Source organism: Chlorocebus sabaeus, chromosome X (genome assembly GCF_047675955.1).
Source record: "Chlorocebus sabaeus isolate Y175 chromosome X, mChlSab1.0.hap1, whole genome shotgun sequence".
Lineage (NCBI taxonomy): Eukaryota > Metazoa > Chordata > Mammalia > Primates > Cercopithecidae > Chlorocebus > Chlorocebus sabaeus.
In genome coordinates, this window is record NC_132933.1 from 143,249,359 (window position 1) to 143,264,031 (window position 14,673).

Genomic DNA, 14,673 nt, shown 5'->3' on the forward strand with positions numbered 1-14,673 from the left:
GCCTTCTCCTCCTGCTAAGGTTGGAGGTCGAGGCTAGTGAATGGGTCTACCAGCAGACTGGAGGTTGCAGAAGGTTAGAGACCACAGAAATTGGCTCATCTGAGAGAGATTTGGTGAAAGACCGGGAAGCCTTTCACCTTTCAGAGGCCACACTAAGGAATTTGCTAAGTCAGCTGTTGTTCACACTGTCATTCCCTGGTATATCATGGGTTTTTTTGTCAGCCTCTGCTTGCCTTTAGGGTTTTCTCTGTCACTGATTCTGGTGTTTGATGACCATATGCCTAGGTGGACAGGTGTGGTTCTGTTTATATTTGTTCTGCTTGAAATTTGCTGAGCTTCTTGGATTAAATGTTGATGTTTTCCACCAAATTTAGGAAAACTTGGCCATTAGTGCCTCACATGATTTTTCTGTTCCATTCTTTCTTCTCTCCCCATCACACATATAGGTTTAGGGTCCCTGACATTGTCCCGTAAGTCATTAAGCTTTTATGCAATTTTTCGATCTTTTATCTGTTTTCAAATTGGCCAATTTCTATGCTTTCTAACCTTACTTCCACAATCTCCCATCTGCTGGTATACCCACTGATGTGCTTTAGATCTGTGTCTCCACCCAAATCTCAGGTGGAATTGTCATCCCCGATGCAGAGGTGGTGCCTGGTGTGAGGTGTCTGGATCATCTGCCACCCTCCCACCTCTTGCCCCTGCTCTGGTCATGTGTGATGCCTGCTCCTGCTTCACCAACCGCCACGGTTGGAAGCTTCCTGAAGCCTCCCCAGAAGCAGATGCTGCCATGCTTCCTGTATAGCCTGAAGAACTGTGAGCCAGTTAAACCTCCTGTCTTATAAATTACCCAGTCTCAGGTATTTCTTTAGGGCAATGAGAGAATTGAGAACTGCCTAATATACCCACCTATTAAAACTTTCATTTCAAACATTGTATTTCTCAGTTCTCAATTCCTTTTTTTTGTTTATGTTTTAAAGAAACAGGGTCTTGCTCTGTTGCCTAGGCTGGAGTGCAGCGGTGCTATCGTAACTCACTGCAGCCTTCATCTCCCGAGATGTGACTACAGGTGTGCGTCACCATATGCAGCTAGCTACTTTTTAAAATTTTTTGTAGAGACAAGAGTCTTGCTATGTTGCCCAGGCTGGCCTCAAACTCCTGGCCTCAAGCAATCCTCTGGCCTCAGACTCCCAAAGTGCTGGGATTATAGGCATAAGCCACCACACTTAGTCTCCATTTGTTTTTTAATGTCATATCTTTTTCCATTCACTGCAGATGTGCCCCGTCTATTCATTCATTGTGAGCACCGTTTCCTTGATGTCCTCTACATGTTTCTCATAGCTACCTTAAAGGCTTTGCTGCCAAATCCACCATCTAGGTCATTTCTGAGTGAACTTCTCACTGTTGACCCCAAACTGGGTCAATCCAACCACCTTGGCTCAAATAGCCAAGGGGCGCAGAAGAGCTGGTCGTCTGCTGCAGTATCTTTTAATTCCAGGCACACAAGAATCGGCTCCCACATCACATTCTCACGAACTCGAGACCAGTGACAAGAGCTCTCACTTACTGTGTGTCCCTGGAAGGTTTTGACTGGGCGGTCACAGCCGAGCCTGCACACGTGGATACACATGTCTGTGCTACAGGAGGCGAAGGTCGTGTTGTTCTGCCAGTCCACATCAAGGGCAGGGGCTGCAGCAGGGAGGGAGAACACCTGCAGTTATTCACTGTGTGCACAGCTCCATGGATTTACAACAGTGAACAGCACAGTCAAGAAGCCTCTTTAGTTTACTTATTTATTTATTCTAGAGACAGGGCCTGCTCTGTCACCCAGGCTGGAGTGTAGTGGTGTGATCATGGCTCACTGCAGCCTAGAATTCCTGGGCTCAAGGGATCCACCCACCTCAGCCTCTCGAACAGCGCACACCACCACGTGTGGCTAATTTTTTTTTTTTGTAGAGACGAATTCTTGCTATATTGCCCAGGATGGCCTTGAACTCCTGACTTCAAACTATCCACCCGCCTCGGCCTCCCAAAGTGTTAGGGTTATAGGTGTGAGCCATTGCACCCAGCCAAGAAGCCCCATTTAGTGACATGATAAAAACATCTCAAGTGTGAACAGTCTCTTTCTTTCTAAGACTTTAAAGACCCTCTCTTGCCACGTTGGCAGGGATGACAAGATGTCCTGGGAGAGAGGCTCCATGACACTTCCTGCACCCCACGGCCTGCAGAATCTCCCGCTCCCATGGCACAGTTAAGAAGGGCAGGTGAGAGGGCCGCCCTGCCTGCTCTGTACCTTGCTGCTTCCAGCGGCATCTCTACAGTGAGCTTATTTGATTTTAGACAGAGAGGAGAAAATAGGAGAGGAAAGATTTCCTGTCCTATGTTCATGATACCTCAATATGAAAAATACTCTCCCGTAACACATTAAGGCATCCCCTTAACTATGGGATAATTAGAGTCAATAAGAACCCCTTCGGGGACGAAATGGGACGTGTGCTTCAGGGCCTGTGACCAACACCCTCCCTCACTTTGGGTCTTTCCAAGTCCAGGTGGCTCAGGGTCACAAAGACAGAACAACGGGGAGCTGACCTCCCCTTGTCGTTTAGTTACAGCTATGGGTCTCATTCTCTACCTTCTGATTTCTTTTCTAGGATGGCAGCTGGGAATCCAACAACTTCCCAATGTACCAAAATGGCCAGGGCACTCGTTAAAAGCCAGGCCCTGGTTCTGTCCTCAGAGTGTCTGACTCCACAGGGCTGGACCATGCCCTGAGAGGCACTGCAAGCACAGGTGACAGCAAGGGCGCTGAAGTCCTAGCAACTGGCCCTCATTCCTCGTTCTGCCTCTTTACTGACGTGCAGCTGCAGGGTGACGGTTTCCTGGAGTCTCAGCTACACATGTGGATGTTGCCAGTAGCCCCAGACAAGGGGGAGCGAGACGAGGCATCTCAGGGGATCAGCAGTGCCCGGGACACGGAGTGCACTGGAGGTGTGGAAGGTCCCACGGTGGGGGCCACCGTGCACTCTCATCCTCTTCTGTTTCTGGGGAAGCGTGGCTTCAACTGCTCACTCCTGTTCTCTAGCAAAGAGTGGGTCTGCGGCTGGGAGCGAGCATCTCTTCCAACTTCTCTCAGGCGTCCACGGGCTGCAGGGGTCACCTGCATTCCTAGGGGCCAGCAAGGGCGCTGTGCTCAGGTCTCTGGTCTCTTTCCACTGTGGGGGCCACAGCAGCAGATCATGTTCCCCGGGCTTCTTCCCACCTCATGCCAGAGAACTGATGAGCAGCAGAAAAGGCCATGCAATGCTGAGACGGGAGGGCACGGGAAGAGGCGGCTTCTCTGGTGATCTCTTCCCTTCCCCTGAAGGTTCTGAGCAACCCCACCCTCTTATTACGGATCATCATGAGGCTTCTTGTGCGGAGAGGACATCCACAACCAGCCCTGTGTCTGGAACCCCGGCTATCAAAGGGAATGACTTAGGGATGTGAAAAGTACTGTGCTCCATTACATGTGAAATGGAGGGAAGGGCCCTCCCTTCCCAGAGTTCATGCTAATTTAAAGGGGTAAAGTCTTATGGGGCAGGGAGCTTGGGGTTTTTCGAGAGCTAGTCGTTTGCATCTGACCACCTCTCGTAACCCTGCGCTTCCCATGCAAGCCCATGGAAATTACTTTAAGCTACTGAGTGGGCTCCATGATGCCCCCAGGAGAGGAGGCAGGGTTAGGGCAACTCTACAAGTCTGCCCAGCCAAGAACTCTCATTGGTTTTCCTGGATACTATGGTCCATTCTGTTACTTGCCAAGTTATGCTCTCCAAGGTAGCTGCAAACACTGAATCAGCCAATAATGAAGCACTGCTTCCAGGGAAAAGAGACGGTTAGCTTCTGCCAGGCTCTGGCCACCATGTCCTTACTGATCGACCAATATAGAAACTCATATGTGTTTTTTGTATTTTTCTTAGAGATGAAGTCTTGCTGTTGCCCAGGCTGGAGTGCAGTGGCACAATCACAGCTCACTGCAGCCTCAAACTCCTGGGCTCAAGCAGTCCTCCTGCCTTAGCCTCTTGAGTAGCTGGGACTATACATGTGTGCCACCACACCCAGTTAATTTCTTTTTTTTTTTTTTTGAGACAGGATCTCGCTCTTGTCACCCAAGCTGGAGTGCAGTGGCACAGTCTTGGCTCATTGTACCCTCAATCTCCTGGGATCAGGTGATTCTCCCACCTCAGCCTCCCTAGTAGCTGGGATGACAGCTGCACGCCACCACTGAAAAATACCCGGCTCATTTTTCAAAGATGTTTTTGGCAGAGATGGGGTTTTGGTGTGTTGCCCTGGTTGGTCTCAAAATCCTGGGCTCAAGTGATTCTCCCACCTTGGCCTCCTAAAGTGCTGGGATTATAGGAATGAGCCAACACACCCAGCCACGTGTGTTTCTTACAGCCAGGCAGCACTGAACTGAGAAGAATCCAGCTTTCTCTGAATGCTAACCATCGATTGCCCCTGCCCTTCCTTGGTCTTTAAATAAGAGGTGCAACCTTCCATGTGTTTATCCTCCGTAAGCACAGGGACCCCACTCGCTTCCCCCTCCAGCTCCCCGCCAGGCGGAAGGTGTGGGTGGGAGGACGCGGGTGTCAGCAGTGGTCTTTTCTACATCTGAGATCATCTCTCTTTTGTTCCATCCCCAGCAGCGTGTTTCATGACAGCCCCACGGTTCTTGACGCATTTTCTTGGTTCTCGTTGACAACATCACCTGAGCTAAACAGCAAACTTCTGGTCCGGCCTCTGCATTTGGGCGTGTGATTAATATACCTGGAAATGTGACAATCTGGCGAGTGGTCCAGGAGACGGCAACCAGCATCTGATGACTCCTCCATCTAAAGCAAGCTGGTTCAACCCGCGGCCCACGATGGCTTTGAATGTGGCCCAGGACAAATTTGTAAACTCTCTTAAAACATTAAGAGGCTTTTTTTTTTTTTAAGCTCATCAGCTATTGTTAGTGTATTTTATGTGTGGCCCAAGACAATTCTTCTTTCCATGTGGCCCAGGGAAGCCAAAAGATTGGACATTCGTGATCTAAAGAGAGGCCCCCCCGCCCGCCACCATGCTCAGGTGGTTAGCCCCATTCTGAGTCAGCTCCTGCAGCTGCGATGCTTGGAACCACGTGGGTGAATGGCTGGTAACAGGGCTGAGCTACGCTGGGGGGCTCTGTGCCCTCCCTCCCATGCATAGGCCAGTTTGGTTTAATAGCCTTCATTCTTCTGGGTCCAGCCAGACGTTTTCCTTTTGAAATACGTAGAGATTTACAGGAAGCTGCAAAGGTAACACAGAGAGGTCCTGTGTCTCCTTCACCCAGGTTCTCCTGAGGGTTACATTTTGCATAGCTGTAGCGTGTATCAACCCTGGCAAGTTGACACTGGTGCAATCTGCCTGTAGAGTGCTGTCATTTTATCACGTGGGTAGATGTGTATCGCTGCAATTGAGACCAGAACTGTTCGGTCGCCACTAAGATCTCCCTCAGCTACTGTATCGGCACACGACCGCTCCTCACAGGCTTCCTAAACTCCCACACCGCTGGTGGGTCCCAGGTTTCTATCATTTCATCATCATGAGAATGTTACATAAATGAAAGCACAGAGCATGCAACCTTTTGAGACTGGCTTTTGTCACTCAGCAAAATGCCCTTGAGATCTCTCCTGGCTGTGGTGCCTCAATAGTTCATTCCTTTCCGCGGCTGAGTTTCACTTCACCATGAGGCTTTGAGCTAAGGCTTCCTGTTGACAGTGACTGAGGGCGCCCCCATGAGGTATCAGTGGGGAAAAGCTAGTGGGGCAAGGCAATGTCTCCTATCGCCCCATTAAACCCCAAACCTGCCAGAGCCACAGAAAGGCGCTCCTCACAGCTCTTCCCAGCTGCGTTTCACCTGGAAGAGCAAGCTTCTTTCTCTTATGTTGAACGTTCTCTAACACACTCGATGGACACGAAAAAGAGAGCAAGTAACGCCTAGATACGTGTGACCTGCCGACGGGAATTGGGTCTACCTCATGGCCAGCCAGATGACAGGTGAGAAGCTCACGCAATTCAGAATAACGCGGTTTGTGGTCTTCCTGGGTCAGCTGGGTAGAAAACCCTTCCATAGGGCCCTGGGGACACTTTGGGAAAGATTATTTTCTGCTGAAATACTTTACAGATGAATTCTTAAGATACAGTGTTAGAGGAGCCTTATTGATGTTTACCTCGGGCATATTTTTCTCTGAAAAACAAGCCAGAGACATCCCCGCCTCACCCCCCGGGTCTGCATGTCTGGTATTCTAGGGCTGTGACCCTGTCACCACATCCTTCCTGCCTACGAAGGTAGGGTTTGGCACGTAAGCCAAACGTGACGGAACTCCACTGGGAACGTCATTCTCACTAGCCACCTGCTTTGATTTGCAGCCTAGAGCACAGAGTAGCAAGTGTCTGGCATGGAGATGACACACAGATCACAGGCTGTACAGGTGGGGTTGCCAGGGGCCGGGGGAAAGATGGAATGGGCACAGGGTTTCCCTCTGGGGTGAAGAACACTTTCTGGAGAACCTAGTGCACATGCTACCTGCATTGGGAGCCTTTTGTCTCTAATATGCCCATCGCCTTCATCAACAGTGTTCAATGAAAGCAACACCAGTAACAAATTGCACTGGCAGCCCTGAGAGGTATGTTTGCTGTGGGTCCCAAGCTGTGCAGGAGTGGCTCTCCCTCTCCAGGGCAGCAGAGCAGAAACAGTGTCCTCCCTGAGTCTCCCTCACTCTCTGAGCTGCCTGTGTGAGGAGTCCCTGCTGAAGTGCTGCATGGAATATAACAGACGTGGGTGCCTATGCATCTGACACAATTGTGCCTCAACAGGACCTTTGGTTCATGCTCTTGTTTCTTGCAGGGCCCATGTCCCCTGCCTGGAGCCCTCCCCAGGCACCAATGAGCTGTTCTGTCTCGGACGGTCGTTGGGGTTAGCCCTCCCATTCACAACATCATTTAAGCACCCCAAGCTGCCTGAGAAGACAGACACTCAGATCTCCTCCCGAACAATGCCCCAGGGACAGCTGATAGAACAGTCAACTTTCGCCCCACATATTTAGGGATTCTTTCAAGATGGATCACACATTTGCCCTTAAGGGAAGTGGCACGTACCCACTTCTGTCCATTTTAAGCCAGTCTAAAGTCTTCCAATAGTCTATTAGCTCTGCGGGTGGCCATCTGTCTTTGTTTTAAGAGGCCATGTCTAACATCAGGACTGAGTTACACAGAGGAGGGAGTTGGGAAAGAAAATGAAGAATCATTTTGGGAGACCGAGGCGGGCAGATCACTTGAGGTCAAGAGTTTGAGACCAGCCTGGCCAACATGGCGAAACCCTGTCTCTACTAAAAATACAAAAATTAGCTGGGCGTGGTGGCACATGCCTATAATCCCAGCTACTCAGGAGGCTGAGGCAGGAGAATTGCTTCAGCATGGGAGGCAGAGGCTGCAATGAGCTGAGAGCGCACCACTGCATTTCAACCTGGGTGACAGGTAAAACTCTGTCTCAAAAAAAACCCAAAAAACAAAAAACAAAAACCCACGAAGAATCAGGTGGGAATTTGGAAAATCGGAATCTCTACAGACCCCTGGGCTGCCGCATGTGGCCTGGCCCGGCTCCAGCGCACAAAGGGATGTAGCTGTGTCCAGAGCAGCGGCCACATATGGGCGTAGGAAGGTGCTAACACCACAGGCCCGAGGCTGCTCTCCCTACAGAGGCTTGCTTGCAAGGCCGGCCCTTGGCTAGCAACTGAGACTTGAGATTTCTAGAGAGTTCCCATCCTTCCCTAACAGACGCAAGCAGCTCACTCTGCTAACACTTGTTTGTGCAAACGGTGTGTTTATGCTGCACACCTGCTTTCCTTCTGGGGGGTCTGCAGTTTTGGCTTGTAGTAGGCACTGGCTGCTTACACTGCCAACCCCCAATAAAAACTCTGGACACTGAGACTCTATGGGGCTTCCCTGGTATGCACCTCACAGGCATAGTTACAGCTTACTCCTGGAAGAATTCAGTGTGGCCTGCGACAGTCCACTGGGAGAGGAGCCTTCGAAGCTCTGGATTTGGCTATGTGCACCGTTTCCCTTTGCCAGTGTTGTACTAAATTCTTGTGCTGTTAGAAATCTTAGCTGTGAGTATGTTGAGTCCTGGGGGTCCTCGCAGCAAACCACCAATCCTGGCAGTGGTTTCGGGGAGCCCCCAAAACAGCATCCCTTTAGAACAGCAAGAGAAAGGAGCCTGCCCTGCTTCTGTGGCTGGCTCACTGCTGGGTTCCAGAGCTCTGAGCAGGTGGGTGTCGAGGTCATCTCTACCTTGCAAACCTTAAGAGCAATCAATGCTTGCCAGAAAATGGGTCTCCTTCGGACCAGTGAGGGCCCCGGGCTCCATACTCTGTGCATTCAGTTACTTTAAGGGGCATTTCAGGATCTCATTCTGTCACCCAGGCTGGAATGCAGTGGTGCAATCACAGCTCACTGTAACCTTGATTTCCTGGCTCGAGCAATCCTCCTGCCTCAGCCTCCTGGGCAGCTAAAACTAGAGGTGTGTACAACACCTGACTAATGTTTTATATTTTTTGTAGAAACGGGGTCTTGCTTTGTTGCCCAGGCTGGTCTAGAACTCCTGGGCTCAAGTGACCCTCCTGTCTCAGCCTCCCAAAGTGCTGGAATTACACGCATCAGCCATAGTGCCAAGCCTAACTTTGGATTATTATTAGTTTTTAAGACAGGGTCTGGCTCTGTTGCCCAGGATGGAGTGCAGTGGTGCAATCTTGGCTCACCGCAAACTCCATCTCCTGGGCTCAAGCCATCCTCCTAACTCAACCTCCTGAGTAGCTGGGACTATAGGTGTGGACCACCGTGCCTGGCTAATTATTGTATTTTTTGTAGTGATGGGTTTCGCCATGTTGCCCAGGCTGGTCTTGAACTCCTGAGCTCATAAAATCCACCTGCTTCGGATTCCCAAAGTGCTGGGATTACAGGCGTAAGCCACTGGGCTCAACCTGAATTATTATTTTTGAATTACAAAAAAAAAAAAAAACCAAAAAACAAAAAAACTCACCCGAATGAAAAGGAAACTGCTGTTTGGCTTCTCCTGTGTGGGCATCCCAAATTATTGTTGTCTGTGCTCCGCAAACAAAGGAAAAAGTTAGTAACTCTTCTCGCAGTTTTCTCTGGAAACATTTATCATACAAGAAAAGACAGTGAGCCCTTCTCCTTATAAACCCGCACTGTCCAACAGAGATAGAGAGTGAGCCTTACGGGCTAGTTTCAATTTTCTAGGATCCACATTAAGAAGAAAGAAACTGGTAAAATTCGTTAGCAATCTATTATGTTTAACTCCAGTATGCCCCTAAATATTACCATTTCAACATGTAATCAGTATCAAAACCTTGCTGGGATATTTGCCTTCTTTTTCTCGCACACCACATCATTAAAATACAGCATGTTTCAAACTTAGCAATCTGGATGGCCATGCTTGATGAAGCCATCAGCCACATATGCTGGCATCTCCCTTAACTCATTTATGCCTGAGGTTGCAATTTTTTGAATTCTTGCAATCAGACCTTGGCAATGACCCTGAGCAGTAGGATATAAATAACTCCCACATGCTTAGCATTCCGATAATGGAACACTAGGCATAAATGGGCTTAAGGACAGAGCATCCCTAACCAATACTTGCAAGAACTACCAAAATTGGTAGGAATTCCTCCTCATCCCCAAATGCCAAAAAATGTTGAAAACCCTGGAACAAAGCATCTCTAAAGATCTTTGTGGCATTTTTACAAGTGAAGGGCTGCAGAAACAAGCATTTCTAAAAATGCCTCTGCCCATCCCTCCATGAACCGGGGACACTAGACATGGCAGAGCCATTGGCTTGCACTGGGGCCAGGAACCAATGTATTGGTCTAACAGTAAGTAGAAAGGTGAGTTCTCCCTTGGAAAACAAAGGAAATCACGAATTTTTATTAATTTACTGATGCTAGGAAGATACTTAGAAAACCAGCTCAATGAATAGCATTGGAGTTACATCTTCATCAACTGGAATTTTCAACTTAATTGGAAATTTTACACCTCTCTGTTAGTGACACTCAGTCAAGATTTTGCTTTAAGAAGAAAGAGTTCTATTTTGTGTTGACTGTGGACATTTTCAGAGGAAAGCAAGCAGTGAGTGTCTCTGAAACTTGGTACTCCTGGGTTTTGGATCAGTCCTAGACCAATGAACATTTCTTTGTTGGGGTGTAACTCTTCTTAATTTAGCCACGCAAAAACAAATCTAACACTGCAGAGAATATATAAACTCTTTCACAGTTCTGATACCATTTCACATATTACATCAGTGACTGGGTCTCTTAGTTGATGTTAAATATACATTGGACAAAAGAAAACAGTTATGCAAACATTTGAAGAATGTGACATACATTTTAGTCACTCTGTGTTGGTCAATACCAGCATCCCCTAAGTTACATTTTCTCCCCGAGTGTTATGTACAAGGACATTATTTTCACTCCTGCTGTGGTTGACTAAGTAATGATAGTGGATCGCACCCAGCCCAGGAGACTAACATAATTCCACATACGCATTTTCACTGATCACATAGTCCATCACCTGGTGGAGTTAAGACTGATAATCAGTGAGAAAAACAATCACGAATGTTAACAGTCTCCAGGTAGGAAGGAGGCTGGCTATTTAACAAACAGAATTTTTTGTTAAATTTAGAATTCTACAGAAGTTAAAGGGCAGTAGTTACCAGTGACCAGGGCCTGAGTTCCCATCCCTCTGCACTCTGCACCAGCTGTGTGTCCCTAGGCAAATTAATAACCCTCTCTGGGCCTCCAGTTCATCCTCTATAGAATGGGAGTGATCCTACTTGTGCCTGCCTCCTATCTTGGCAGTACTGGATGGGTTAACACACGCAGTAGTGAAGTGCTTGATAAAGACAAATGCTGTCATTTTCATGAGTTATTTTAATAACTCAAGCAGCAATTACTGAGAGCCTACTGAATGCACAGCAAAGTGCCGCATATGCATGTTACTTGAATTAGAACATCTTGGCAAAAATCCGATAGTAGCTACATAAGAACGTTTATGTGTCAACCACAGCAACTCGGCTTTTAAAATATCATAAACCAGGCTACTAAGTCTGAAAGAAAGGTTTCTTGGCTTAAAAGAGAGAGAGCAATTATGAATGAATGATTTGTTGACCTAGTTATACCCTAGTGCAGGACTTCGCAAACTTTTTCTGTTAAGGGCCAGGTAGCAGGAATTTCAGGCTTTGAGGGCCATCCGGTCTCCCTTGCAACGCTCATCTCTGCCACTGTAGCATGAAAGCAACCATGGAGAAGTCTCAACAAAGGGGTGTGGTTGTGTCCCAACACCACTTTATTTAAATTAAAAAATCAGGTGAGGAGCCAGGCTTGGCCTGTGTGGGTCACAGTTTGCCAAATGCAATTATTTAATTTAGCAATTTCTCCAAAAGTGGGATGATGTTCAGAGGTCAAGTCTATCATTTTATTTATCTGTTTATTTATTTGAGACAAAGTTTTGCTCTTCTTGCCCAGGCTGGAGTGCAATGGCGCGATCTTGGCTCACCGCAACCTCCACATCCCGGGTTCAAATGATTCTCCTGCCTCAGCCTCCTGAGTAGCTGGGATTACAGGCATGCACCACCACACCTGATTAATTTTGTATTTTTAGTAGAGATGGGGTTTCTCCATGTTGCTCAGGCTAGTCACGAACTCCTGACCTCAGGTGATATGCCTGCCTTGGCCTCCCAAAGTGCTGGAATTACAGGTATGAGCCACCATGCCCAGCCAAGTCTATCATTTTATAATAACTTTCAGAACTAGAAAGAATAGAAAGCTCTGACTTCATAAAGTTTTTTGTTTTGTTTTTTTTGAGACAGAGTCTCACTCTTCTTCCAGATCCAGGCTGGAGTGCAGAGATGCAATCTCGGCTCACTGCAACCTCCTCTGCCTCCCTGGTTCAAGAGATTCTCGAGCCTCAGTCTCCAAGTGTCTGGGATTACAGGTGCCTGGCACCACGCCCGGCTAAGTTTTGCATTTTTAGTAGAGGCTGGGTTTCACCATGTTGGCCAGGCTGGTCTCGAACTTCAAGACTTAGTAAGTTTTCAAGTTATCCTGAAATCATCACAAAATGCAAAGCTTTGTGGAGGCCCGGGCATCCAGTATTCAGGCAATGTTTCCATTTGTTGTAGAAACACAAATTGATGTGAAAACACATCTTTTTTGTTTTTTTTTTCCCAATTCTAGATAATACGCTTCTTTTCCAAAGCCATGACTTAGAATTCCTGCTGAGTCTCAGGAACGCACAACTGTTCCACGAAGGCTGTCTGGGGTCATGACTCCAGCCAGCCCTGTCGCTGGACAAGTGAGGGAAGTGAAATGCAGAGAGGCTGAGGTTTCTGGCTGAATCAGACTCAGGCCCGGGATGAAGTCTGCATCTCCTTACTCTTTGCCCTTAGGTTCCCACCCCATTGATGGCTTTTAAATGCACCTGGAGTTAACGCCACTGTGTATGCCTGCAGCCCTGCCCAGGTGCAGAGCAAGCCAATTCTAGACTGACTCTGTGAGCCATCCGGAGAGTGTGCCCTTGTAGCCAGGTTGCTTGACTGCTGCTCAGAGAAATCTGCAGTCTATGGTGGGAAGCAGCAGTTTATCAAACGAGGAAAGCCGAAGCCTGAAGAACACACCCAGCCTGTGCCACTCGCCCCTCAGTGGGTGAAAGTTCACGCGGGGCACACCCCATACCACATGGCTCCTTCCAGCAACCAACAAATGCAATGTGGAGATTTTCCTCTCTACCACTGAACCATGTACCTCAAATAAAGGGAAGCTTTGCACAAGGGTCTGCAGGACAGAATACATTAAGAGATGATGTGTTACAAATTAACAGAAAGATCAAAACCACAAAAACAAAGCCTAAACAAATCTTTTTCGTTTCTTAAGGGGAAGCACAAAGCCTAAGAGTTCCAAGAAACCACGATGGTATTTTGAGATTAAAAATATATAACCACCTGTGGATCAAAGGGATGTATTTTAAGCTAATACTCACTTTGTCTACACCAGCACTCAAAATGTAATTCCCCTTTCTGTTCCATTTCAAGGCAAAGATGGGGCCTTTATGTTGGCCTAAGGTGCTGGCCAGGTTACCTGTTAGTAAAAACAAACATGTTGACTTCAATGTCACGGTCTGTTCACTCAACAAGTTCGGCAACTCCTCTTACCCGACCTCAGCACGAGGGACACAGAACTCACCATCTTCCGTCCATATTCTTGCAAAACCGTCATATGAACCTGTAGCCAAGAGTGTTCCATTGGTCTGAGGGCCAGAAAGAGACAAAAACAACTTAGGAGTGGCAGCACCAAACAGCTCCAAGAGCCTCTCCCAAGATCCCGCTACACTGGAACCATTTGCCACTGTGTGTTCTTTAATGACAGAATTAAAACTACCATGCTGAAAGTTATCGTGAAACCTTGCAGAAAATAAAAAGCAGCCAAACTGTGGACATCCCATGTGCCCATGCATAGAATACCTGGTGCTGAAATCCCAAGGTGGAGAGTCACCTTTCCTGGGCTGCACGTCGTCTCGAACTACCTTGGGGCTCCCGGCCCTACCTTCCCACCATGAAACCACAGGCTCATTTTGCTACGGCATGCTCACATGCAAAGATACGGCTACTGAACACACAGCTCGCTGCCTGCCAAATGCAGCCTTGTTAATACCTCTTAGAAGCCAAGACTGGCCGCGGGCAGTGGCTCACGCCTGTAATCCCAGCACTTTGGGAGGCCGAGGCAGGAGGATCACATTGGGTCAGGAGTACGAGAGCAGCCTGGCTGACATGGTGAAACCCCATCTCCACTAAAAATACAAAAATTAGCCAGGTGTGGTGGCGCGAGCCTGTTAACCCCAGCTATTTGGGAAGCTGAGGACAAGAGAATCGCTTGAACCCAGGTGGCAGAAGTTGCAGTGAGCTGAGATCACACCACTGTATTCCAGTCTGGGCAACAGAGCAAGACACTGTCTCAAAAAAAGAAAACCCACACAAAAAAAGAAGCCAAGAGCACCTCTCTGGCAGCCCATTAGAGTGGGGCTGAGCACACGGGACCACCTGCCTCCTATGTCTGCATGAGCTCCATGGCTGCAGTCCTCCCCTGGTGGCTGGCTGATTTTACCAATTTCAAAGTGCCCAGGGGGTGGAAGATGCTTACATTCCAGTCCAGTGAGGTGACATCTTTGTTACTTGGGACGTCGTGGCCCCCTTCTCGTATACAGTGCCTCAACACGAGCTGGGTGGAGCCCCCGCTGCTATTCTCATTCAGGTTCCATATCCTTGCAGTTGAGTCTCCGGATCTGCAGAATAAAAACACAGGAGCCTCTGGCGTTTGGTTCAAACGGGGTAAGAAGCTCTCCACAGCTTACTCTCTGGCCAGATGGCATTTTCGGCACGTGCTCTTCTGTCTTTTTCATACCTCTGGATCCCTGTTTCCCTCCTTGCCATCTTTGCATTTGGTAATTTTAAATGCTGTTGTGTTCCTCATCACCACATGAAGAAAATGACTTGGAACGGTGGCTTCTCCACAATATGAGACATGTAGAGAAATGGATCATAGAGCC

General features: G+C 48.1%; 1 protein-coding gene across 12 annotated transcripts in view; it reads right to left on the reverse strand.

The window, feature by feature from the left end:
* TBL1X (transducin beta like 1 X-linked) overlaps nucleotides 1–14,673 on the reverse strand; it is a 251,124-nt gene that overhangs the window by 12,620 nt on the left and 223,831 nt on the right. For all 12 annotated transcript variants that reach the window (XM_037986323.2, XM_007990989.3, XM_073013882.1 and 9 more), the window contains 5 exons: nucleotides 14,268–14,409; nucleotides 13,314–13,377; nucleotides 13,111–13,208; nucleotides 9,098–9,158; nucleotides 1,568–1,689 (listed from right to left, as the gene is read on the reverse strand). In XM_037986323.2, the coding sequence (XP_037842251.1) occupies nucleotides 1,568–1,689; nucleotides 9,098–9,158; nucleotides 13,111–13,208; nucleotides 13,314–13,377; nucleotides 14,268–14,409 (487 nt within the window). The remainder of the gene's footprint in view (nucleotides 1–1,567; nucleotides 1,690–9,097; nucleotides 9,159–13,110; nucleotides 13,209–13,313; nucleotides 13,378–14,267; nucleotides 14,410–14,673) is intronic.